At 41.5% G+C, this 26163-nt stretch overlaps 1 protein-coding gene across 1 annotated transcript in view; it reads right to left on the reverse strand.

Annotated features, from left to right (window-relative positions):
* Positions 1–1087: 1087 nt before the first annotated feature.
* Positions 1088–26163, reverse strand: part of plekhh3 (pleckstrin homology, MyTH4 and FERM domain containing H3) — a 52260-nt gene continuing 27184 nt past the window's right edge. Inside the window, exons 4-13 of the mRNA XM_077558856.1 lie at positions 22197–22379; positions 19264–19421; positions 15910–16033; positions 14405–14702; positions 8368–8575; positions 7496–7623; positions 7101–7221; positions 5775–6251; positions 4536–4727; positions 1088–2951 (exon numbers count right to left, since the gene is read on the reverse strand). Coding sequence (XP_077414982.1) covers positions 2796–2951; positions 4536–4727; positions 5775–6251; positions 7101–7221; positions 7496–7623; positions 8368–8575; positions 14405–14702; positions 15910–16033; positions 19264–19421; positions 22197–22379 — 2045 coding nt within the window. The 3' untranslated portion in view covers positions 1088–2795. The remainder of the gene's footprint in view (positions 2952–4535; positions 4728–5774; positions 6252–7100; positions 7222–7495; positions 7624–8367; positions 8576–14404; positions 14703–15909; positions 16034–19263; positions 19422–22196; positions 22380–26163) is intronic.

The raw sequence follows: 26163 nt of genomic DNA on the forward strand, positions 1-26163 counted from the left end.
TTTCATTCTATTAGCTGTGGTTTTTGTTTGTGGAGTTTTGTTTCACTGACTCCTGAGTTGGGTCAAAATATGTTATACGTAAAAAAGTCTAATTTATATTAAAGCACAATAAATTCATCAGGGATGTGATTTTTCCGCTAATTCGCGGAATTCCGCTTTTTTTATCTCCCCCCAAAAAAAAAAAAAATCCGAATTTTTTTTTTTTTAGTAGTAGTTCATTGTGTATGCACATGACTCCGACAGATAACATCTTCTGCTATAACAAAGACATTTGTGGTATGCTCTAATATGAGTTACTTTTCATTTGGTCATGATACAATTATTTGTTCATGAAATTTGAACTCTTCAACATTATTTATGTGTTAACTTAGTAATCACATTAGTTAGATATGATGATATTCTCAGTGATAGTTTTTAAAAGCAAAGGCAGTCCAATGTTTTTGAATGTGACTGATTTTGAGTTGACTAAAACTGCCATTTTATATGGGATAGTTCAATATACATTGAAAATTTATGCTGTTGTTTTGTCTATTTCTTTGTCATGTGAGTGCATTGAAAGTACTTAAAAACACGGAAAACCCATGAGCCCTTGTGCCCCCACCAGGGCACTGCCCTGGACCTAGCTGGGTGCCAGCGGCCCCCAGACCCCCGGCTAAATTTTCAGATAATTTCACTTTGGTCAAATCACATCCCTGATTCATAAAAATTGGCACACGTAAAAAGTTTAATTTGAAGGAATTGTGTATATGAACTAGCTATCAAAGTTATGTCAACTATCAGATTTGTTTGCAATCCTCACTAGTGAGACAATCGTATGGTTGGCTTTATGCTATGGATACATGGACCTACATAGTTTGAACACAAAGTTAAACCATTTTATATATATAACTTTTGTGTTTATAGTTTTATTTCATCTTATTTCTATTCTAAAAACCAACCAATATCATTTACTTTATTAAAAATATCTATTAATTTATATTAAATTTTTTCCACTGCGTAGTTCATGGAATGTGAAAAGCACAAAAAGTACAAGGGGAACAATTTGACCTATTCAAATGATGTGTCCATACAAACACGTAAAAACTGATGCAAGGGTGTGTTTTCTTTTTATTAATAATTACATACAGTATTTGTCTTATTGCACTTCCAAGTTAGTTTAAAAAATAGTGCAATCAACTATACACACACACACATTAGATAAAGAAGGTACCATGCAGCGTACAAACAAAGTGAATATAAAACAGAACAGGCTTTGTTTTTGCTGTTGTTGTTGTGCTACATCCTCCCGAAGCTGCCTGCAGCTGCCAAGCTGTCAACGGTTTGCAGATTCGTCTGATATGGAACAAACTGCTGCTGCTGCTGCTGGCGTTTGTCTTTTGTATGTCTTGTCACATGGCAAACTTGAACTGCACAATTAGCGCCACAAAATCGCTCCTCAAGTACACTTCAACACTTTCATAGAAAAGTGGGGCAAGGGAGAGGGGAGCTTCATTGCAAAAAAAACAAAAACACACACCTTTGGTCCATCCTACAACGTGGCTAACTTATTTTGGCTCTGGGATCAACTTTAAACAAAAACACTCGCAGCACATTTCTATCACAAGCGTGACATTTCTTCCGGGACATGTCGACGAACAAACACCCGAAAACGGACAATCAAGGCCTCTCATCAATTCAACACAAAATGTCAGCATGTGGGAACATGGAAGTTTCTCTGCCTTCCTAGAACGTGTGTCTAATGTGTGTCCATTATTGCTTTCTATGCATGAGTGCGTGTGTGGTTTTGTGTGAAGTGTTTGTGTGTGTGTGTGTGTGTGTGAGGCTAACCAATGTCAAGACGGGCCTTTCCAACCCTTGTCACATTTGCTGTCATTTGAATGCAACACGTGCTCATCAACTGACACATGCTAGCAGAATTTGTGAACTATTGAACATCTCAATAACGAGTAAACAGGGAACATCTGCTATGCCTATGAACGTGTCCTTGAGCAAAACAAACAGCGAAACCCCCCCCCCCCCACTTGCTCCTGACGCTGCGGCGGGTGAATGCGGAGATCCGTCAAGCAATTTGGAGTACGGAAAGTCAAAGCCAATTGACCGTAGTTGAATTTAAATGTCATTAAAAATAAAACAAAACAAAAAAAGTGGCGGGGATTCCTACTTACCAGCACAACATGCCACCACACATCCAATGTCACACCTGAGGGAGGGAACGTCGCCAAATGTGTTGCTGACGGGAAAAGGTGCACTTGTGTGCATTTAATTAAGACTTTGAAGGAGGACAAAAAAAAATGAAAATGAAGTATGTGTTTTGTGTGTTTGTGGAAGCAAAAGCAAAACAAGCGAATGAATGGATGGCCAGTAACAACGGACAACTGGAAAATGCTTGTGCTCTTCAGTCAAGGGACCCCAGTTTCATCATTGTAAGCAAAGCTGCGCTGCGCTGTAACGCCATCAGTCAAGGCCGAAGTACGTATGAGGGACAAACGGGCGAGAAACCATAGAAGAAGAAAAAGAACGAGACGCCCGATAGGGTAGCGCACACGAGCCAAGGTGACTTGAGCTGCAAAAACGCAACATCTGTTTCCAGTTCCAAGTTCACACACTTGGCTGCATCGCAAGGGAAAAACTCCTTGATGAAGGTTCGACGGAAGCAGGGATGACGGCCGCCTTCGAGGCAGACAAAGTCAACCCAAACAAGAAACCAGAAAGCAGATGTGGAAGTTGTTCGTGGTCCAGCTCGGAGGACGGACGGCCCCGCCTTCGGGGCTGGGTCCCGGTGGGCGGCGTCCGTGTCAGACCGGGTGCGAGGGCAGCTCCAGCAGGGCGGGCGCCGACGGGTGTCGGAAGCCCACCGGCGTGCCGTCGTGGATTTTGACGGCGTCGCCTTTGCCTGGCTGCAGGCGGGTGGCGTTGAAGTAAGCGTTCATCAGCTGCGTGATCTCGCTCAGCTGGAACGGACACAAACACACGTTCATCATTACTTTGGGCACAATTTGCTCTTATTGACGTGGTTGATCTGTGAATGGACCAGTACATGTCTTGATTCGACAAGATTTTGTATTTTGTCATTACGAGACCAAGACAACGCCTAACAATTGCAATATTTGTCTATTTTTGTAAATTTTTTATGTTTAGATGTTTTTGCATGACTTTCCAATTTTTGGCTGCTTTTGGCTAATTAAAAAAATACAATAATTCAAGTTTCATTTATTCATTTGTGTTTTTATAGAATATTTTGCACTTCCTAATTTTAGGTAATATTTTTGTATTTTTCTTCAAACATTCTTCTGTATTTTTCATTTGTGAATGTTTAAAATCCATCTCTTATTTTCAAATATTCATTTTTCTTCCGACATCATAAGTAATTTTTTTTCTAATATTTTCAATATTTTTCATCTAGAATTTGTGTATTTTATTTTATTTTATTTGCAAGCTTTGAATTGTCATTGAATAGTTCAGCATTTTTTCTAGTATTTGTGAATGTCTGAATTCGGGGTGCCAGGTGAGTAAAAATTTTAATCGTAATTAATCGGATGACTTCAATAGTTAATCTCAAATTTAACAACTGCTCTAAATGCACAATATAATGTACAATAAAATATATTTTCCAAGTTTTCATACTCTTGTTAACGTAAAAGTGGAAACAATTTTAAACTAATAGAAATATGAGTAATGAGTAATTTCATAATAGTACATAAAATTGAGTTAAAATTAAAAAGCTGTACTTTACTGCAAAAAACAAGTGTGATATTGATTTGTGTTGGTCATTTTTCTGCCACTAGATGGAACAAATACATATGTAAGACATTGGTGACAGCTCAGTGCATTTTTTCTTTTCATATTAAGAGCCATCTAATCTTTAACATGAAGTAACTTTCTAAAATTCTGCATATTTTTAAAATTGTAAAACACACCTTGACTCCAGTCTCCACAAATATATGCATTATTATTAAATTTATCACCGCAAAATTTTTACATGGATGTGTCTGCTGCGTGGATGTGACTGGAATTCCCCCAGTTCATGCTTTCCAATTAAGGGGCGGACATTAATTGCGCATAAAAAAAATTTCCGTGGCGTTAAAGGAACTTTAAATTAACGCATTAATTTTAAAACCCTTCTTTGAATATCTTGTATTTTCTGATTTTCTCATTTAGGTCTAGTAGTGTCTATAAAATGTATTTTTCTTGCAGCATTTTTGTGTATTTTTGTCTAAAATGTTTGTATTTTTAATCTAATATTTGATATTATTTCCTACTAGTTTTACAGTAATATTTTTTCCCCTCTAGTTTTGAAATTTCTCTAATAATTTAGATTTGATTTTATTATTTTATTTTATTTATTTGCATTTTTTGCGCATTATCGCTTTGACTCACCGTGTACCTAATGTTTTGACCTGTGGCACCATTCCCCGACATATTACTTGCAGCAATAAGGTGGTTAATACCCATCAGATTTTTCCCGCGACAATGGTGATGCAGAGCAACGTTTGTTGTTTGAAGCCCTTGCAAGAGGTCATCCATCCGCCGGTTACCTTGTTGGTTTCGAAGAGCATGTCTCGGCCGCCGGCGCTGATCTTGAACGTGTTGCTGTCGGAGACGCCGTACGAGCGGATCTGTCCGTAGGGAAACGACTCGAAGGCCTCGGCCTCTCCTTGGCGATACAGAGACACGCTGCTGGCCGCCACCCCCAACCACAACTTCTGGGAAAAACTCCCCGTTGAACTCTGGAGGGGACACTCAAAATGTCAGTGTGACCTTGAAGGCAACATCTGCGAAGAGTTCATCCGAGCACCCATACTCGAACGCGCACCATGATACAGAGGCTGCAGTTACGCTTTAGGCCAGAAGTGGGAGTCACGAGTAAAAAGTGACAAACTGTGCAATGAATGCACCTTTAATCATTTAAATACTGTGAACGCAAATCAATGAATGTTTTTGTTTCTCAAGAACTCAAAATGACTGCAGTGGTAATGCCGAAAACATGCAGCAAAATGGTTTGAGCAGTATTTTTTTCAGTGCTCCACAAATGTTTTATTATAATTTTACATTATATTAGTATTTTAGACATAAGGTAATTGCAACATTATAATAAACATATTGCAAACTTTCTACACTCTAAAAACAGTTGAGTCAAAAATAACCCAATCAACTGGTCCTCTACTTTGGTCCATTTGAACCAACTTTGAGTCAATAAATGGGTCTTTTAATTTAAAGCAACTCATAAATATTGATCAGATCCTTTACTTGGGTCATTTTGTATAAATCGCACCTCGTCCCGTGCAAGCCAGAAAGTTGAGTCAAATTGACCCATGAAGTGGATCGGTCCATTTTTGATCCATAATTGGGTTACTTTTGACCCAACTGTTTAGAGTGTAGAGCACTTACAAACTTCCAAGTTCTAACCTTTAACTTAAATAAAAAAATTAAAATTAAAATATCATGATTACTATCAATGTCGTGCCCATGTAAATCAACTACGGAGTATTAAATAGTCACAAAATAAATACTGATACAAAAAAGATCAACTGTCTTCAGCCATGTCAGCAGACAGCACTACGGCTATGCAAATGAACCTATTAAATATTCAATCAAAAATTCATTATCAATGTTTTAAAACAGTATCGCTATTGTGCTTATGTGCTTTAACTATTTAACCGGCAGCACACGAGTCTGTTAACGAAACAAACCACAAAGACCAATCAAGTGGTTAGGAATGTAGCCTGTGGGCCGCAGGTTCGATCCCAGCCATTGACACGATAACAACTACTCACAATGTAGAAGTCGACTTCGTAGAGCGTGCATCCGAAGCCGGACCACTGGCGCGCTATGGCCAGGTAGGCGGCCATACTGTCTCTGCAGCTGGAACCCGCCAGGCCCCTCCAGCGCTCCAAGATGGCTCCCATGACGGCCGCCGCCTCCTCCTTCACGCGGCTGCGTAGGCGCAGGTCCTTCTCCACTTTCTGCTTGTGCGCCGCCGTTGCGTGGCTCCACAGCGCCCCCGCCAGCAGGCCCGTGGGGAAGCGCTGCGCGGCGGGGCAGCCCGTCGGCGCCGCCACCTGGCAGGGCGGCAGCGCCTGGGCCATAAGGACGCGGGCTTCCAGCACGTGGCTGGGGAAGAGTTGGTCCAGGGGCGGGCAGGGCGCGTGCGTGCTGAAGTCCCCCATGACGGCCTGAAGCCGGAGGGCCGCCAACGTCTGGAGGTCCTCCTCGCAGGCGGGCAGCTGGCCACGGATCACCATCTCGTGGCACTGCGGGTTAAAAAAAGAAAGTCAAAAATGGATTGTGTGGTGCCATCAGTCTGTTTTGACCACACCCTGTTCTCGTTGCTAAACCTCAAGAGCCTGTCAAGGCAAAGTATTCACCGATAGAACTGTGAAACACGTGAGGGACACCGACTCACCGCATGGCTTGAATTGAACGAGTGGCTTTCTTACATGGATTGGATCATCTTTTCACACGATCGTGAACAGGCATGAGCCGCTTACAGGTTTGACGTGGTTTTAAAAAGTTTCAAATAACCGCAAATACTGGCTGTCATTGGGAATAAGTTCTTCTTTTTTTCCCGAGGGAACTTCTAACCAAGGCAAAATAAGATTAGCTGTTTGCAGAGTTGAGTGAACGAGCAGACGATTTCAAGTTAATTGTCCCCCTTTTTCCTTTTCTCTCTCTCACTCTCCACAGTGAGCAGAGAGGGGAGGAGTGAAGAGTTACACATGGAGGAGGAAGGAGGAAGCAAGATGAAAGAGAGAAACACAGATGCCTTTTTGCTCTGCTTATTAATGTGCGTTGTGCTACAAAATAAAAATTTTAATGGTGCCCGTGGGTACTAGTTAGCCCCAAGGAGAACATGAGGAGCCCACGGGTCTGTTCACAAAATAGCTTAACAGTGATGGGATTTACTAAGAACAATAAAAAAATAAAAAAATAAAAAGAGGGAACGAATGTTCCATCAATAACCAGAAATTGATGAATTGATATTGGAATTCCAACTAACTAACTCAACCACAATAACAAACCTCCCTAATAGAGCCAATCAAAAGAGAGTCTTTTGCATTAGAGCCTGCAGATGTGTCTCCGGTGAGTATCTAAAGTGTTACCTGCTCAAAGAGGAAGAGATACTCGATGCTGTCGACTGAAATGCTGTCCGCATCGAGCAGGCAGTAGAGTTTGAAGCACAGTTTGCGCTGGCCTTTGGACTCGCACTCTTTGCTGGAGATGCTGCACACAAATTCACAACAGGAATCATCGTCACAGAACTAGAATTTAACTACCTTTCTTGTATTGTAGCTAACTGGAGACAAAAAACTACAACTATAACGCGTCCCCCACAGGTTGTCATGTTTGACCAACAACACCAAGACAAGGTCGCCTCTTATCAAAGCCATGCATGATGTTCCGCATGGGAAGTGATAAAGCGCACAATCTGCCGCTCGGTTGACTAACAAATAAGCGCCCGGCCGGCGCACACTGAAAAGCTTTTATTGTGTCTGACCTGGTGAGGATGTCTGCGATGAGCGCGCCGCCCGACACAGGCTGCTCCCACAGCGCCTTTTGCTCGTACAGAGCAAACGTGTTCTTGCTGTCTTTCAGGCCCAGCCTCTGCTGCATCCTCTGCACCACCTTTGGAGAACACACATGGTGGTTGGGGAAGGGAAACGACAAAAAAAAAAAAAACATATCAATCATTTTATTTTATTTTTTTTTGGGGGGGGGGGGGATTTTGCAGCGACCATATTTACATGAACCTTAATGGAAAAGTGGAAAAAAAACTCACAACATTAGCAAATTTCAACATATATTTAGTGGCTGATTCTTTACTCCATCATTCCAAATCTGGTCAATTTAATATTTTTTCACAAATTTCCTCACTATTGGCCAGCCCCCTTGTTGGTCTCTTATTTAAACAAATCATTTCATTGACCAATCTAAAGGGCATAGCACATTAAATATTGGTTTTTGAAAAGTGATTGTTTTGGAGATATTCCAATCGAGCACAAATGAGCATGTAAACGGGAGTAACTCTTTCCGCCACGCATGTAAACATGTTACCTCGATTGTAAATGTGTAAATGATGTGAAAAGATTTTCTTTACGGAATGGGCCAAGGAAGATTGAATTATTATGTTGCAGTTTTTGTTAACTCATGCTATGGAAAATGTTTTAAAAAAAAAAAACAATATGCATGCGTTTAGTTTTTGTAAAGGTGGCATAATTGACGAGTAAATAATAAATGAATCCTAATGAAATTAAAACCAATCTTTTTTTTCTTTTCTTTTTCTCTCTTTTGCAAACAAAATACAAAAAAAAATTTTTTAAACCGATCTAATGCTAGAGTATTATTGCAGTAGCACATTTAAGTGCAAACCTCATTGGCGGTGGTATGAGAGCTGATGTAGAGCTGGCAGCAACCAGATCCGGGGTAGTGCACCGTGCACAGCATTTCCTGCCTGCTCATCAGCATCTGGATCTCCTCCCAGGATGGCACGCACTCACGACACTTGGTCTTCTCCAGAGCCTCGCTGATGAAGGATGCGTAGTTGTCCATCTCCGATTCAGGACTCTGGTTCTGGATCCTGCAACAGGTTTGTGACAATTTTACATTTGCCAGACAAACTTTTAACAGAATCGAGGTTAAAAACAGTGAGTAAAACAATCTACAGTGGATATAAAAAGTCTACACACCCCTGTTCAAATGCCAAGTTTTTGTGATATAGAGTCAAAGATACTTAAAATGCTGATTGGCTAAGAAAATAGGTGGTGTCCATTTTGATTTACAAAACCAATTCTAATGAAGTTGGGATGTTGTGTTAAACATAAAAACAGAAAAAAACTATATTTAATTGAATAATAATAATAATAATAATAATAATTGAATTCATTGGTGACACGGGTAAAGCTTATTGTTTTAAGCAAATAATTATTCCCTTAGAATTTTATGGCTGCAACACATTTAAAAAAAAAAAAAAAAACGGTACAGGGTCAAGAGTACCACTAAGTTACATCACCTTTTCTTTTAACAACATTCAACAAACGTTTGGGAACTGTGGACACTAATTGTTGAAGTTTTATAGGTGGATTTCTTTCCTATTCTTGCTTGATGTATTGTACAGCCTCATCTGTTCAACAGTCCGGGTTCTCCGATGTCATATTTTACACACATTTTCAATGGGAGACAGGTCTGGACTGCTGGCAGGCCAGTCCAGTACCCACACTCCTTTACTACGAAGCCACGCTGTTGTAACGTGGAGAATGTGCTTTGGTATTGTCATGCTGAAACAAGCAAGGGCGTCTATGGAAAAAGACGTACCTCGGATGGCAGCATGTTTGTCTAAAACCTGTATGTACCACATATATGTAAGTTACCCACGCCACACATACCAACACTGATGCTGGACTTTGAACTTTGCGTCCATAACAGTCCGGACGTCCACATTTTCCAAAAACAAATGTGGACTCGTCAGACCACAGAACACTTTTCCATTTTGCATAAATCCATCTTAGATTAACTTGGGTCCAGAGATGCCGGCAGTGTTTCTGGGTGTTGTTGATAAATGTCTTTTGTTTTGCATAGTAGAGTTTTAAATTGCACTTGTGGATGTAGCGCCATAGTGTATTTACTGAGATTGGTTTTCTCAAGTGTTCCTGAGCCCATGTGGTGATATCCTTTACACATTGATGTTGGTTTGTGATGCTGCCTGAGGGAGCGAAGGTCACGGGTATTCAATGTTGCTTTACAGCCTTGCCGCTTACATGCAGTGACTTCTCCAGATTCTCTGAACCTTCTGATGTTATTATGGACGGTAGATGATGAAATCCTTAAATTTCTTGCAATTGTACGTTGAAAAACATTGTCCTTGAACTGTTTTAACTTTATTCTCATGCAATTTTTCACAAAGAGGTGAACCTCACCCCATTTTTGCTTGCAGATGACTGAGCAAATTCCACAAAGCTCATTTTATACCCAATCGTGGCACACACCTGTTCCCAATTAGCCTGTTCACCTGTGGGATGTTCCAAAAAGATGTTTGATGAGCATTCACCAACTTTCTAAGTCTTTTTGCCACCTGTCCCATTTTTTGGGAACACGTTACAGCCATAAAACTTTGAGTTAAGTTTATCATATTGAACATGAAATAACTAGTGTATTCAATTAAATATAGTTTGAACATGATTTGCAAATCATTGTATTCCATTTTTATTTATGTTTCACATAAGGGTGTCAAAATTATTGCGTTCATTTCTCGTTAACTTAAAGTGCCTTTAACCGCACTATTATTATTTTTTTAACGCTCGATTAACGGCCCCGCCCCTTACTTGGAAAGCCTCTACTGAAGGGAATTCCCCTTATTCCAGTCATGACGCAGCAGAAACGTCCACGTCAAAATTACCCAATAGAAATGCACTGTACTACACTGAAGCTAAAACATGCAATGTTTAAGAGGCAGGTTCTCTGCTTTGGAAGAACGCACTCGGTTAGCCGTTAGCAACGAGCTAGGCTGCTCCAGCAAGAGGTGTCCGTGGCACTCTCAAACCCAGAGAGAGCCAAGAGCCGAATTGACGCCGTCTTGTCAGTTGGAGTGACCCCAAGCCACTTGATCTTTAGATGTGAGGCGTATTTTATTCGGCAACTCCAGAAAATAGCTCTTAATTCTAACACATAGTCTGATAGTCGTGCTCTTGGCTCGCTTGCAGCAGAGCGCCAACATCTCTGGCTTGCAGTAAAGTGGCGTCAGTTTAATATCAATGGACCTGAATCTGAGAATTTAACAAAATAAAAGCATTGAACATTGCGCAAAGGAGTCACTTTAACACAATTTAGCAGTAATAAATTAATTAATGCATATATTTGTGGGACTGGGGTCAAGTTGTATTTTGCCGTTTTTAATAAAATGTGCAGAATTTCACAAGTTACTTCAAGTAAAAAAAATTGTCAGCTCTTAATATGAAAATAAAAATGCACTAAGCTGTCACCATTGTCTTACAAATGCAATTATGCTATGTAGTGACAGAAAAATAACAAACACAAATCAATGTCACTTTTTTTTTTTTTTACAGTACACTACTTATTTTTTATAAAAAAAAAAAAATATATATATATATATATATATATATATATATATATATATATATATATATATATGAATTGTTATGAAATTACTGATTCAATGACTAAATATGCAACCATATTTTTAATAGGTTAACATTTCTTCCCACTTTTATGTTAACAAGAGTATGAAAAATTTGGAAAAAAATATTGTACACTTTATTATAAATTCAGATATAAACTGATGTAAAACGAGCGATTAATCGTGAGTTAATCATTGAAGTCAAGTTAAAAAAAAATTAATTGACTGGCAACCTAGTTTCACACAATATTACAACTTCATTGGAACTGGGTTTGTAAGTACTCACACACACACAAATAAAAAACCCTCCAATCAAAATTGACATTGACATTTACTCTTTTTTTTTTTTTTTTTTTTTTAAATCACAGAATATTATTTTTATTAATATTTTTTACAACTTCTTATTAAAGCAATGGCATAATATTATAATGCACTTTTATCATCTGGGAAAACACATCATGTCTATTTTACTTTCGTAGCCAAATGTGGTTCCTTAATCCTCACCCTATAAAAAACATTCCCAATAAAAATATAATCAACTCTCTCTCAAAAAAATAAAGAAATAAAATAAAATATAATCAACTTGGCAGCGGTAACAAAAGACAAATTGTTCAAACATGTCGTGTTAAAAGTGACCCAAACCCTTTTAAGAGTGCGACACGGCAACTCTACCACGTTACCCCTTTTGAAGTTTTATTTTCTTTGGGCTGCCGAAATGACAAAATGTGAGAACATTCTGACGTTGGCTCTTGGGGACGTTAAAAAGCGCTTCAAAGCCACGTTTGCCTTTGAGTTTAGCACACCAAACAGGAAAAGGTGTTTCCGCTCCTGTGAACGGGGCTGACCTGCCGCTTCCTCCCGACAAAGAGTCCGAGCAGCCAGGCCCTGGTGAGCGTGCCAGCGCGTGTGCGTGCGTGCATGCGTGCGTGCAGCTGGGCCTTATAATGCATCCCTTTGACTGTGTAAGGTGTGAAATTAAATGAAAAATGTGATGAAGTTATGAGCTAAGTCTTGTGTAAACACCAAGCAGGGATGGAATATAATATGAATCCTCTCAAAAAATAACTGATGCAATACACAAAACGTTGGACATTTGTCTCAAAAAACATTTTTTTCAAGATCTCACTAAAATGTCCATTTACAAACCCAATTCCCAAAAAGTTGGGACACTATACAAATTGTGAATAAAAACTGAATGCAATTATGTGGAAGTGGCAAATTTTAATATTTTATTCAGAATAGAACATAGAGCACAGGTCAAAAGTTTAAACGGAGAAAATGTATCATTTTAAGGGAAAACTATGTTGATTTTAAATGTCATGGTGCCAACAAATCTCAAAAAAGTTGACTCTTCTTCTTACAACAGTCTGTAAACGTTTGAGGATCGAGGAAACAAGTTTCTCAAGTTTAGAAATAGGAATGCTGTCCCATTCTTGTCTAACACGCGTCTCTCTAATAACTCTTCAACTGTCTTGGGCTTTCTTTGTTGCACCTTCCCCCTTTATGATGCGCCAAATGTGCTCTAGAAGTGAAAAAAGTGGACTGGCAGGCTGGCAATTTCAATACCCGACCGGATCCTTTTTCCTACGCAGCCATGATGCTGCATGTGGTCTGGCATTATCGTGTTGAGAAATGCAAGATCTCTGAAAGTGATGATGCACTTATACATTTTCTGAGTTTAAACTTTTGACCTGTCATCTATGTTCTATTCTAAACAAAATGTTGAAATTTGGCACTTCCACATAATTGCATTCAATTGCATTTTATTTACAATTTGTATAGTGTCCCAACTTTTTGGGAATTGGGTTTGTAGTACTAATTCTATTCTCTTCATATATTCTATGACACGGACCCCTTGTGATAACCAAAATTTGGGAATCACTGGTATGACGAGTTGCATTTCCGTGGATTCATTTGCATTTCCAGTCATCGTCTGGTAAAAAAAAAAAAAAAAAGAGAGAGACGTTTTCACCAGTATTAAAATAAGTGAATCCACGGTTAATATGACCTCAGTCTTGTCTAAACAAAAATCAGAGATGGAGTGGGAAGGAAACAATTACGTGACATGAGCCCGGGGCACATAATTTACTCAAAAGAGGCGTTCAAACCGGGGCCTTTTTAATAACAACACTGTCAGGGGTGGGAATTTGTCCCGCTGCTGAAACATAATTAGGAATGTTCCAGCAAGGATGTGGGATCCCCTCATATGCCCCCTTTTCACTGCCACTTCTCCTCCCTCCACAGATTCTCTGGGGGGCACTGCATGTTGGGAGGAGTGTGTGTGTGTGTGTGTGTGGGGGGATGTGGAAGCTTTTCTGGGCCGCATGCCCAGCTCCAGCCTTGGCGCTGCCCAGCTGCGGCTTTCCAAAGGGAGCGGCGAGAAAAAGTGCGTGAGAGCAAAAAAGAGCCGTCAAGTTATTTGACTCCGTGATCGCTCCTGTAGATAAGGACCCCGCCGCCGTTTGATGGGGGACAGAAAACGCGGAGGAGGGAGATTAGAGGGCTAATAGCGTAGATTAGCATGCGCCGCAGAAGGGCTAATTCAGAACTGCAAATCCACAGCCTACAATAGCTAAAGTGTCGCTATGAGATGCTGGCGCCTGCTTATTTTTTCTATTCACCACCGTCTCGCATCAAAATTCTCATAGCAGCGGCAGTTGAATTGAACTGACCTTAAATTTCAAAGAAAATATGGTCCAAAAATTCCTAATAGGAATCCAGGATCTTTTTACAAACTCGACAAAGATTAAACGTGTAGCAGTTAGCTTCTTTGTGTAGCACATTGCTCGAGTTGAATGTCAGTGGCTTATCTACAAGCCGTTCGCCATTCGTTCCTTGAACTGCTCCCCTTTTCCTCATGATTGCTTTCGACTAACTACCATGACACATACTGTGTTCGTACCATCCATACTCTGTTTCGAGTGTCAGGTTCCTACTTGTCCGACTTCCATGTTGGCATTTCTCTCCCTCACAATCGATGGGACGAGCCAAAATTCACACCCTAATCTTTATTTTCTACACAAAAGCAGTGCTAATCTCAAATCCAAAACCATGCAACGTTGCCAACGCCGCCATCTACAGGGATCTGTTTGTCAAACTTGACATTCACAGGCAAACTCAACCTCAACGCTGACCTGTTGAAAAATGTGCTTGACGATTATATTCGTCAAAGGCAGTGAATGATTGGATTCCAGTTGATGACGATAAACGTCCATATCAGTGAATGACTTGCAAAATGTGACTGAATAATTTTGTCCACAAAATGTATTACAATACCTCTTGAGGTGGAATCGCAGATACTTGAGGACGGCGGCTCCGGGCAGGAAGGTGCAGCTCATGCAGGTGAGCAGCTGCCAGTAGCGCAGGTGGGCGGCGGTGTAGGGCGCGGGCGTGTGGCTAGTCTGCTTCACCAGCTGGCAGTAGACCTCGTCGCGCAGCGGCCGCAGGTCCAGGCAGGTCTGCAGAACGCCCTGGATGATGGGCACGGCATCGTGCACCGACTCCAGCTGCTGCAGGCCGTTGAAGAGCTTGACGGCCTCTTCGCACAACGAGCCGTAGCCCTTGCCGTGGTGGTCTGTGAAACATTCGGAATGGTTACAAACAGGAACAGTATACAACATTTTCAGGAAAATTAGGCCTTTAATGTCACGTGAGATCAATGCGTTGTCACAGGACCTTGCTCAGCAAGGATTACTTTTTAGCTGCCTTTTCTTTGGCTAGTAAAAAAGTTGGATTCAGTCACATACAAACAACATCGTATGAGATCATCAAATAAGACATGCACTGAAAAATGTCAACTTATTTTTTCAATATTTTTTTGTGACAAAATAAAAAGTCAGCAAGTTCTATAGCATTCTGTATTTGGGCTGCAGTACGCTAGAATGCCGTTGTGGAAATTACAGCGGCTATCTCTGTATAAATGCTTTAACCTTAACTTGAGACTTATTTCGACTCTCAAATTAAGTGAAACATCCACCTATTAACTAATTTGCTCACAAAAACATATAAATATGTTATATTTTAAATGTTTAAGTGTCCCAAAGACGTATTTATTTGTTGTTGTTTTTTTGCTAGAGCATATAGGCTTTGATGCAGCCTTTCAACTGCATACAATAGTTGAAACAAGGGTAGTTATTACAAAAACGGCCAGCAGGTGGCAGCAGAATAGAATAAATCAACCAGGGCCATATTGAAAAAAAAAACTAATTTACTAACAATTCTAAATAGATTTGTGAGTAATGATAAAACTTAGCTATATTCTAATGCTAATTGCTGCAAAATTAAAATAAACTTATAAACAAATCTTTTTTTGGGTAGGTTCCATGTTTTTACAGCAATAGAACAGAATATTCTGTGGGCCTTGCAAAAATCTGTAAAAATCCAGTAAAACAGCCAGGAGTGAAGGGGATGTCTTCAGTGAAAATGGCTGGGAGTAAATGAGTTAAGCAAATAGTCGCTCATCCTGCCAACTGGATTTTGGCCTGTTTTACTGCCTCTTCTCTTCTATCCTTTGCACCCATGACTACATGGCAAAAGCGAAGTGAGGCCGTTGCTGTGGAAGATTTGGCATTAACCAACCAGAACAGGTCCTGAGGAGAACCACTTTCCCGGAGGAGTCTTCCTGCAACGCTTCATTTCATTTATTGGACTCTCATGCTGCTAAAACTAACATTGTATATATCATCAAGCAAACAAGATGCACACAATCTAACACATTGCTGTCAAACAACACAACATTGGCATCATGATTTGTGTGTGTGCGTGTGTGTCAAATGGCTTACATGTGTGCTCAAGGCTGCCGTAGGGGAAGGGCAGCAGTGGAGCGTAGAGGGGGCCATGGGTGTAATTCAGGATGGGGTTGTGCTGGTAAATGTGCTCCACCACTTCAGGGTTGAACTTGTTTTCCTGAAGGACAACAGGTGAAAGAAAAGTTGCTGAGAAAGTTCATATCGCTCCTCCACCATGCGTGCGGCCAATCAAGCCCAGCGGGTGACTGAGTGCATCTGGGGCGAGGTCAAGTGATGACCCGGCAAACGGCCGCAGCACGATAGACATGTTATATTTTATCCGCCCGAGTCAGCCAGATCAACATGTTTCAGTCCTCGGTGGCCCGCGGCCCGGACGCCTTCCAGAGGCAACAGATGGCTCGCACGCTATACGGCCCTGCGCCACCTGTTGCTTATTAGTAACACCGCCACCGCCGCTCTCTCGACTTTTCCCCAGCCTCTCTATGGCGGGCTTCCACACAAGCTTACTCAGCGGGGCCCGAGTTGACACATTCCTCGGCGGTGTTCCGTGCACGCTGGTGACGGCCTAGTCTGTTTGAAGGGCAGGAACGAGACACGGACGCTTTGAACATGACAATTGCACAACTTCACTAAAGACTCCAATTCTATTCTACTTCGACAATAGCCTTGCTGGTGTCAGAGAAGCCATGACATGTTTGCTTGTCACATAAACATGTCCAGAATTAAGCCTCATTATCCAAACCACACCAGGCATGTTGGCTCAGAGCAAACAAAAGACACTGTAGGCGTGTTTACAGTAGACAATGATTGACAGTTTATGCAGCGCTCCCTTTTTCTTCAATAGAGGGGGACATGTTTAGGAAACGGACTTTGTAATTGCTTGTATACAAACATTTTAGTCTCTGGGGGTCATCAAGTGTGAAATCACGCAACCAAAAAAGTTGCTGCAAACTTTTCATTAACATGTCTTGTTTGCTGGACTGTGATGTAACAGTGGGGCTAATTAAGATAAGACTCCCCACAAACTAAGCAGCGCTGCAGTGCAAAAGTATTGATAGCGTTAAGTCATGAACACCTCTCCCACAGATCACCTCAGAACCAAGATAGAGTGTGATAGAAATGGGCCATTTGCCACTCAGAAAGACTAGGTACATAAATCTTTTGGATTAAGAATATCTACAACAATCAAGAAAAGTCCAGTTGCCTCAATTCAACTATTGTGGGTTAGCGAACGGCATTATTTTCTGATTAGCAGCACATACTTAAATTTTTGGCATGGATAGTTAGGGTAGACTAGACACTACATGCATGAATCTACTTCAAACATTGCCAAGTGTAAATGGTGATAAAGTGCTGCTTTCTTTCTTTATTGCCATTCAAATTTACTAAGTGTACAGAACGCAATGTCGTTGCACGGCTCAAGAAGAATCAAAACCAACAACAGCCATGACCAGCAGCTGAAAATGCACAGTACAGTATAAATAAGGACATAAAATAGAGATAAAAATAGAATTAAAAAAATATGACTTTATTGTCTTGTATTGTCTTGTCTTGGCCTTATCACGTTGCCCCAAGCTTCACACTCGATCGTTGTGGTAACAAAACGGTGCAGATGATGGGGGTGTAACCATATCACAGGTACGTTATTAATACACCTAGGAATTGTTTTAAATTGTTAATATTATTGTAACAGACAGAAGCACTGAACAAACTAAGCCACTTCCTGCAATATGCCCAATGTCAGTCACGAGAATTCATGCATTATTTACAGAGGAAAAATGTAAAAATACACACAGTATGACAATGTTAATGAACACTCGGATCTGCACATAGTTTTATCCTAATCTGTTTTAGCTAGCAAACAAACAAGCGATTAAACTAAACTCCCTTCACGGTTGGGGGGCAAAAAACCAAAATCGCCCTAAAGATGGTTAAATAAGCGCTGCCTCGTGTTGACATTGGGAGATGCTTTAAAAGATAAATAAAAGATAACAAAAACGGCCTCTGTTGCCGATTTTCAGAGAGCGTTCAAAGGTGAAACGACTGATGGAATTGTGAGGAGCAATTCAAAAGTGGGTCATGGGGATGCAATGAAGGGGTTCTCGACCAGTCTCACGCTATGGGACACACGTTTTCCCATGGTAATTACATCGTGAACTCATTTGTTTAAATATTAAAGTCAATTTTTTTTTTTCTACAGGAGAAAAGAAAAGAAAAGAAAAAAAAAAATAAATAAATAAATATTAAAGTCAAATTAACCTTTTTTTTTTTTAAATAACTGTAGCTGGTCACATAAGGGTGATTGTTATCATTGTCATTGCCAGTTGCGGCTGGCAAAACACTTTTTGCATAACAACCAGTCGACAATCAAGAAGAGTCCAGTTTCCTCAATTAAATTTTTGCAGTGTCGTTTCGTTTTGTTATTATTATTTTGCAAGCATGTGTATCCTGGTGAAAATCCCCAAACATGAACCCCAGGACTATCCTCAGTATTGCCTTCTGGAACATTAGAAAAAAATTGCCTCAGACTCAAGTTTGACCGATTGGCATGACATTTTGTGTACATGACTATGATAGCAGGATGCCCGAAAAAGTCTCAAGGAACCTTGAATGTAACTGAAAAGGAAGCCGGCCATTATATTTTGAATAAGATGAATTCCACGGGACCTATTTTGACAAACTCCAACAAGAAATTTCGCCCAGAAAACCCCTCAAATGGAATCAGGCCCTTTTGCCTAAAATGTCTAATGTGGGTGGAGAATGGTGTCAAAGTTTCATAAACATTTTGGGGTGGTTACCATGGAAATGTGGGTGCAGCTTCCTTTGCCAATAGAGAATCGCTGTTGTAATGTTGAACACTGCTAGCCGTTATGTAGCCGGCGAGGAAGATTGGACTGTTAAAAGTCCTCAAAGTCGCCCCCTCCAGCATGGCTCGGGCCCCCCTGGTCAAGCCGCCGGAAAGATTAAGCACTTTAAGATTAGACACTCTCGCTGTTAGATTACGCAGACATGAGTCCAAAGCAAAGTAGACCGTTTATCTGACCTCGCCGAAACCACTGCCTTCGCGGACTGGCCTGAGACGAGGCGACCGCCTGCTCCTTGAGATTCCAGTGAGCGGTTCTCTCTAGCAACCCCGCTTCTAAAAATAACCCTCATCAGCCCACTTCAGTCTTGTTTGTTCACGCATAGTGAGTCAAGCATCAAACAATAACTTTTTATCTCCACTTTCTGCCTCTGGGTTTAAGCTCCAGATGACATCATTCAGGAAAGAAAGGAAACTTTGGACTTCTGGCCTTTTGTGTGGTTTCCATAGCGACCAAGCTGGGGGTAATAACCTGTTGCCCGCTGACTGTTTGTGTTTGGTGTCGCAAGTGTATTTGGCCTTACTTCTATGTCCTGGATCAGGAGTTGCGTGGGTGTCTCGACAGGCGCTTTGGTGTCGATGATTTTCTGGATGGCACAGGCCCAGTGCACGGCCTCGTTGAAGTGTTTGGTGTACAGCCTGTAGCAGTGCTTGCGCCCATACACCGTGATGCTCCAGTAGCCTTGAAGAAGAGCACGGAAACATCACATTATATCACTGATGATCAATCACCACATTCTTGGAATTGGACCAGGCCAAATCACAACAGCGGAACTGGGTCACAAGTTCCAAAGTCCCCCTTTGTGGAAAACCAGAGCTTCTTGTATGAGCAACTCCGGCCTGCCTGAGCTGCACGGCTCTTATCATGCCTTCCTGCTACGTGACTTGGCACTGTGTCCTCCTGTCTTGATATCCTCCTAACCCCCAAAAACGGTGAGGTCTAACAGCTTGGTGCTACTAACATTTTTCACATTTGCTTAAAGGATGCCAAAGGGGCACTTGTGCGGTCCCATTGCAGGAAGTTAGCCTAGCGGAACAGTTACAGGGTTATTGTCAGGGGAGGTGAGTACCAAGTGTACAGCAAACCTGCTGGAAACAACCCAAAAAGGAACTAGAGATGATTTCTCCAGCCCAGTTGATCCTTTTGCTCATTTTATTGTTGGAAATTCAATTGCGAACCAAAATTTAATTCCTCTGAACCTATTTGGGATCATGGTTCTATGGTTAGGTTTGTATTTTCTCACATAAAAGGCTATTATTGTAATAAAATCCACATAGCAATCAGCGTACAATCAGTAATGACCAATGTATCGCCCACTAGAAAGCTTTATTGCCTTAATTCTAGCCTTAAACATTCACGAGAAAGATTCACTAAGAGTGAATAAAAGCTTAATTAATGAGGGAGGGCTTAACTCTTTGACTGCCAAAAACGTTAAATAACGTTTAGTAAAATCCTACGGAGGAGCGCCAAAGACGTTAAAAGACGTTCACCAGGTTTTTTTTTTCTTTTTTTCTGGGAAACGGGTGGAGGAAAGCCTTGGCCAGTTGTGCTGAAAGTATGAAGCAGATCTAGTTATTATAAAGACTATTTTGGGCCCCTAGATGGCAGCGATGACTCTCTTTGGACAAGCTCGGGTAGGCGTCAGTAGAAGACGTGAGGCGGAGCTAGAGTGTTGAGGGGACAATAGCTGAGAAAGCGAAAATGGCGACCGGTGGCAAGCAGCTCACGCTTGATCGTTTTTTTCAAAGAAGAGAAGCATCAACCAGTGCTAAAGAGTACATTGATGACGACGATGATGATGATGGTGACTCCGAGGTTGACGCCGAAGTTGGAAGTGTTGACGCGGCGGCTATGATCACGTCATAAAGCCTCACGGCTAGCGATGCTAACGCCGGAAAACGCGGAGCACAACCAAGCACTTCTGCACAGGCGGACGTTCAATCGGACGACGAAGAGTACCCCGAGTCCAATGCATATTCATCGGAGGAGTGGGTACAGTCTGATCACGGAGAAGACACTGGTTATGGACTACGATGCCACCATGAATGGAGCGGATAAGATGGATCAGAACATCTTACCACCCGGTAAAGGAACTGAAGGACATGAGGAGGCCAGACGTAACACCACCGTAATGTCACCGTATCATGATCCTGAGAGTAGACTTGATGGGAACATGGCCAAACACACACTGCAGTATATACTTGCTATTCCCCGGAAAAAAAAGCCAGCAAAAAAGTGTAGCATCTGCAATCGCAGTGAAACTAATCTGTTGTGCAAATCCTGCTGCGTCCCCTTGCACGCAGGGAAGTGTTACAAAAAGAAAAACTGTATTTGAAACATCCACACAATTGTAAATAGTACCACAGTTTCACACATTTGTAAATAGTTTGCCAAATTGTTTTGTCAAATTGTTACACTGTTGAATGTAAATAAACGTATTTTGCTATCAAAAAACACTTTTTCATTGTTGGTGGTAGTGTTTTATAGAAGTAAAGCACTATTTAGGTGTTTGTGGCATCATTCATGGGGGAAAAAAGTGTTCACTAGAGTGCATGAAATAATATTGTTTCACAAAAAGCTTGATTTCTCCGTATTTTGTTTCAAAACACAGCATTTGGGTGAAACTAACCATTTTCTATTGTTGATTACTGAAAAACTGAATAAAGTAGGTTTTTTTCTGATGAAAGATGAGAGTCCAATCTTTCATTTGGTAGTATGTGTGTTTCCATAGTCCAAACACAAAATTTTCTGTGGACCTTGAAAGATCAGTCAAAATGCTTAAATCGGCTGGCACCCACGGCATCCCTTTTCTGAAAACGTCTGGCAGTCAAAGAGTTAACTAGAAATAAAATATGAAGAAGTAGAAAACGCATGGAGGAAGTACACATTTTCAATTCAAGAATAAGGAACAAAAAAATGTTTTATAGCAGCTAAATGGAAGTCATTACAAAGCAAAGAGAAAAGCCACACTTCCGCCAAGAAAATTCCTCATAATGTACAATGAGGTAGTCCAAAATATTTGCTTCTGGACCAGGAGGCCGAGTAGTAAAATCCCAAAATATTGACAATCATCTCATCCAGACTGGCTTCCTGGTATACTCTAAATGTTTAGTTTCATTGAGAGAAGGAACCGAGATGCCTGACTGATCGCTGAAAAGTTTCTAAACAAACTTTCAACCGCATTTTGGACTGAGCCGCGCTGGGGCTTCCCAAATATGCTCACAATTACAGTGCATGTGGGATCACAAAGGGAACCGCAAGACATCACATACATCAGAAAACATGCAAACCATCTGACTCGGAATCTCTGAAAACGTCCAAATCACCAAACGCTTATGAACACTGCAGACATTACAGGACGACCGAGACGTCAAGCGTGAGTCAACCATGTGTCAGCCTTGCTGTGTGTGTGTGTATGCGTGTGTGTGTGTGTGTGTACAAGCGTGCGACGCTCACCCGTCTCCTTGAAGGTCTGCTTGTCTGGCCAAATGACTGAGCAGAGACTGGTGAGCACGAGTGTTCCCAGTCTGCGGGCTCCCTTTTCTGGGCCACTGTAGTAATCCAGCGAGTCCTGGCTTAGCACGAACCAGAAGCGTCGCTGCTTGATCCAGTTGCCTCGCACTTCACGCAGCAGCCAACCTTCCCCAAGACAAAAAAGTACAAATGAAACCAGTAATACATGTTCATAGATGGTCAATGTACCCCCCACCCCACAATTGTTGATATTGAAAACAGTTTATATATATAATATATAATAGTTGAAAATATGTTTTAAAAAAACTAATTACTTTGAACAACAACAACAAAAATATACTGTACATACATTTTCCACGTAAATTTTAATTATCGGACGAAACCTGTGACTATGAAGGAATTGTTACGCGTTAGGCTTTCCTGGTAGAATTATTTTGAATTGTGGCCTCAACAAAAAGGAAAATTACAAATAATGGTCAAATTTTGAAAGACTGTTGCTAAAATCGTAACAGTTGGTGTGCTAACACAAAAACACAAACACAGATTGACAAGGATCCAACTTTGTGCCCTCTATAATCAGGTACTATTGGTAACGAGGGTAGCTCAAATGCAAACACGCTAACAGCTTTGAACCAAGCAACCTGAGTGGAGAAAGCGCTGAGCTACATAGAGTAGATAGGGATTTTATGGTTTGCCCTGTGCTTGCATACTATTTCTAATGAGAACGGTTACAATGCTAGCATACTATCACTTAAATTAACATATAGCGAGATAACATCCTGAGTAAAGAAAGTGAGCAATAAGAATTTTATTATGACCTGTGTCCAGGTATTTTTTATTTAAAGAGAAGAGATCAAATATTATTGTCTTTGCTTTCTCCACCTCTCACATACACATCACTAGCATATATCGATGAACAAAGATACATTATTTGTAGCAAATAAATAATGTGTTTTAGACCAAGTGAAACTTGATGATCTCTAATGACATGTGATCTAGGATTATTATCTTGTATCGGCATGCGAAATAAACAAACAATGTGAATAGTGTGGGAAATAACATACCATAAATCTGGAAATAATGTGAATAATGCACAATGTAACACATGAATCTCAATGGTGCTTATCCCAAATCAAGTCAAGTCAAGTTTATTTATATAGCCCTTAATCACAAAAGGGTCTCAAAGGGCTTCACATGCCCACAGTTGTGCAACCTTGGCCTGCATTGTGCTGCATGCTGATGGCCAGTCAATTTACTTTGGGCCAAGAACAAAATGTTGTCCCTATTTGACTTTACAACACATTCTGGCAGCCATGTTATCAGAAAACTTCAAAGAAAAGCTCTGCCTCCCCACCCAAAACGTTCCGGACAGCAGGTAGGCTTGTCATGGAGCTACAAAAAAACGCCGCTGCACACTATGTTTCACTTATTGGTTAACCCCAGATGTCTGTAATTGTCTACAGCATTTCTGTAAGGGACACACTTGTTGGATTAAATGCTAGGGGGATACAAATATAGCCAGCTAATGGCAGAGGCATTAAAGCCTGCCATGCAGCCTGCATAATTAAAGCTGTGAAGTGAGAGAAAGAAGAAAGCAGAGGGCAAGTGTAGCTGGTGATGGAGAAAAGTGACAAAAGGTCAAGCAGAAGAATTGTAAACCATTCAAATATTTTATTTCCAAGAAGTATAGCGATGTTAAATGAGTGTGGGCCAGATCTGCCAGAGGATATTAATTTTCTAGAATTGTCAATTGTCATACAGTATTATTTGTCTCTACCAGAGATGGCAAAGCTACGCAAGTAATAAAAATTTTCACTAGTAACAAAATATGTTCCATTTAAAACCATTGGAAATCCAGATGTTCTCTCATTTGTCCACCAACATTTTACCATCAGAGCATGCAGCAAAATTTCACATCTTTCCTTTCTTCCTCAGGTCCTACAAGCGTGCCTTGCTGCTGAATTGGTAAGCATATAGATTTCAGATAATGGTCAGGGTATCGGCATCCATCAGTGGCCCACACTACGACCACGATTACACGGTCACGCTACAAGACGGAAGCAGCAATGCTTCGTAGCTTTGGGAATCAGATTGTAGTAAAATGGTTATTCGGAACTACACAAATAAGTGGAAAAATAACTAACTCGCTTGATAACCAGCTATCTGAATACCCCACTAGCTTGCTATAGCCTACCTACACAAATAACTAAACAAGATGACTAATGAGCAAGCTTGCCAACTACTGATCTACAGTAGGCCAGAAGACCAGACTTCCTTCTCCCCAGCCACTTTACTCAGCTCCTCCGGCGGCATAACCAAGGCGTTCCTGGGCAAGCTGAGAGACATAATCTCGGGTTCTGATCAGTTCCTCCCAATCAGGCCCTTTCAGGTCTCACTGTTATTGCCCACGTGAGCGTTGAAGTCCCCCAGCAGAACGAGGGAGTCCCCAGGGGGAGCGCTCTCCAGCACACCCTCCAATGACTCGAAAAACTCTGAACTGCTGTTTGGTGCATATGCACAAACAGCAGTCAGGACCTACCCCCAATCACCCAAAATTAAGGAAATCTGGGCCAATAAATCGGCCTGCCGACCGATCGGTGCACCCCTACCCAATATTATTATTATTCCAAATATGTACTTACAGAGACCTTGTGCCAACTGCAATGGAGTTAATGAAGGCTCCTGGCTATTAGTTGTGGACATATAAATACATTTAAACATTTGTGCCACTTTCAGGTTTACTATTGCACTTATTGTACATGTGAATTAAAAGTCGAACCAAAGTCTGCAATATTGGCAGCGGGCCTACTCTGACCAAAAGCCATGTGCGCACGCTTGAGCATGCCTTCAAAGCGTCAATTAGGCTGTGAATCTGGCAATGACGCCTTTGTAGCATCACGGCTTCCTCTGCGGTTAGTGAGCTGCGTACCACCTGCCAGCCTGTTTACTCCCACGCACTCCGATTTATGAATTTCCATGCGGTCCCAACTCTGTTCAACTTCACCCTACGTGGTTTTCCCAGGTAGAGTAGCGTGACACTGTGGACCGGTGGGGGTGCCTGGCGGGCCTGCAGTGCCCCGTCCTGCTGCGTTGGGTTGGGGGCGCGGGCAGCGTTGGGGTGGGGGGCGCTCCTGCTCCTGGGTTTGCTCTCCGGCCGGTGGCCCCTTCGGGGTCCGGGGGTCGTCCTTTGGCGCTGCCGCGGCCTGGGGGGCCCTGAGGTGTTGTGCTTGCTCTGTGGGTCGACGGCTCCCCTCTTTGGTGGAGATTTTCATGCATGCTAGATCCACCACACCAGCATCTACCGAAACTCAGACACAATCTGCTTCTTCCTCAGGTCATTGAATCGGTGGAGGCTGGTGTCTGTGGATCTCACTCTGCTTCGTCCGTCCTTCCTACCTTTCCTCAGTCTCTCCTTTGGGCCCTTGAGGTCTCCCTGATTTGTTGGAATTCAGATGTCTCTGGGGTTGGTGAAGGACTCTGGTTGGTGGCCTGGTGGGTGATGTCTGGTCGGTGCGGGGCTTCACTTTCCTTTCTTTTCTTTGGTCCTTCTTCGGGTCTCCTGACGGCCCCACGACACTGGCTGGATTCTGAAGTGTTCGGTTTAGGTGAATGGTATGGGATTTTTTTAATAGGTTTTAGGTGCACTAATGAATACACGCACGCACGCACACACACACGCACAAACACCCACATACAAAAAATAAAAAATAAATAGCAATGATGATGACATGTCAAATGAACAATAATGAGCTCTCCGGGAACAAAAATAAATAAAATAAAAAATAAAAATAAAAAAAGAGTTTCCCTATATGATCTTTATGGAGGGTCATCATAAGACGACCAAAATAGTCCTCCTTCGAGCTACTTAATGCCACAACGTTAAACTAAAAGAGGCCGAGTTCGCCGCACATAAGGAATGCAGACAAGCTGAGCGGGTGCGAGACACGGG

The sequence above is a fragment of the Vanacampus margaritifer genome, chromosome 2 (genome assembly GCF_051991255.1).
Source record: "Vanacampus margaritifer isolate UIUO_Vmar chromosome 2, RoL_Vmar_1.0, whole genome shotgun sequence".
NCBI lineage: Eukaryota > Metazoa > Chordata > Actinopteri > Syngnathiformes > Syngnathidae > Vanacampus > Vanacampus margaritifer.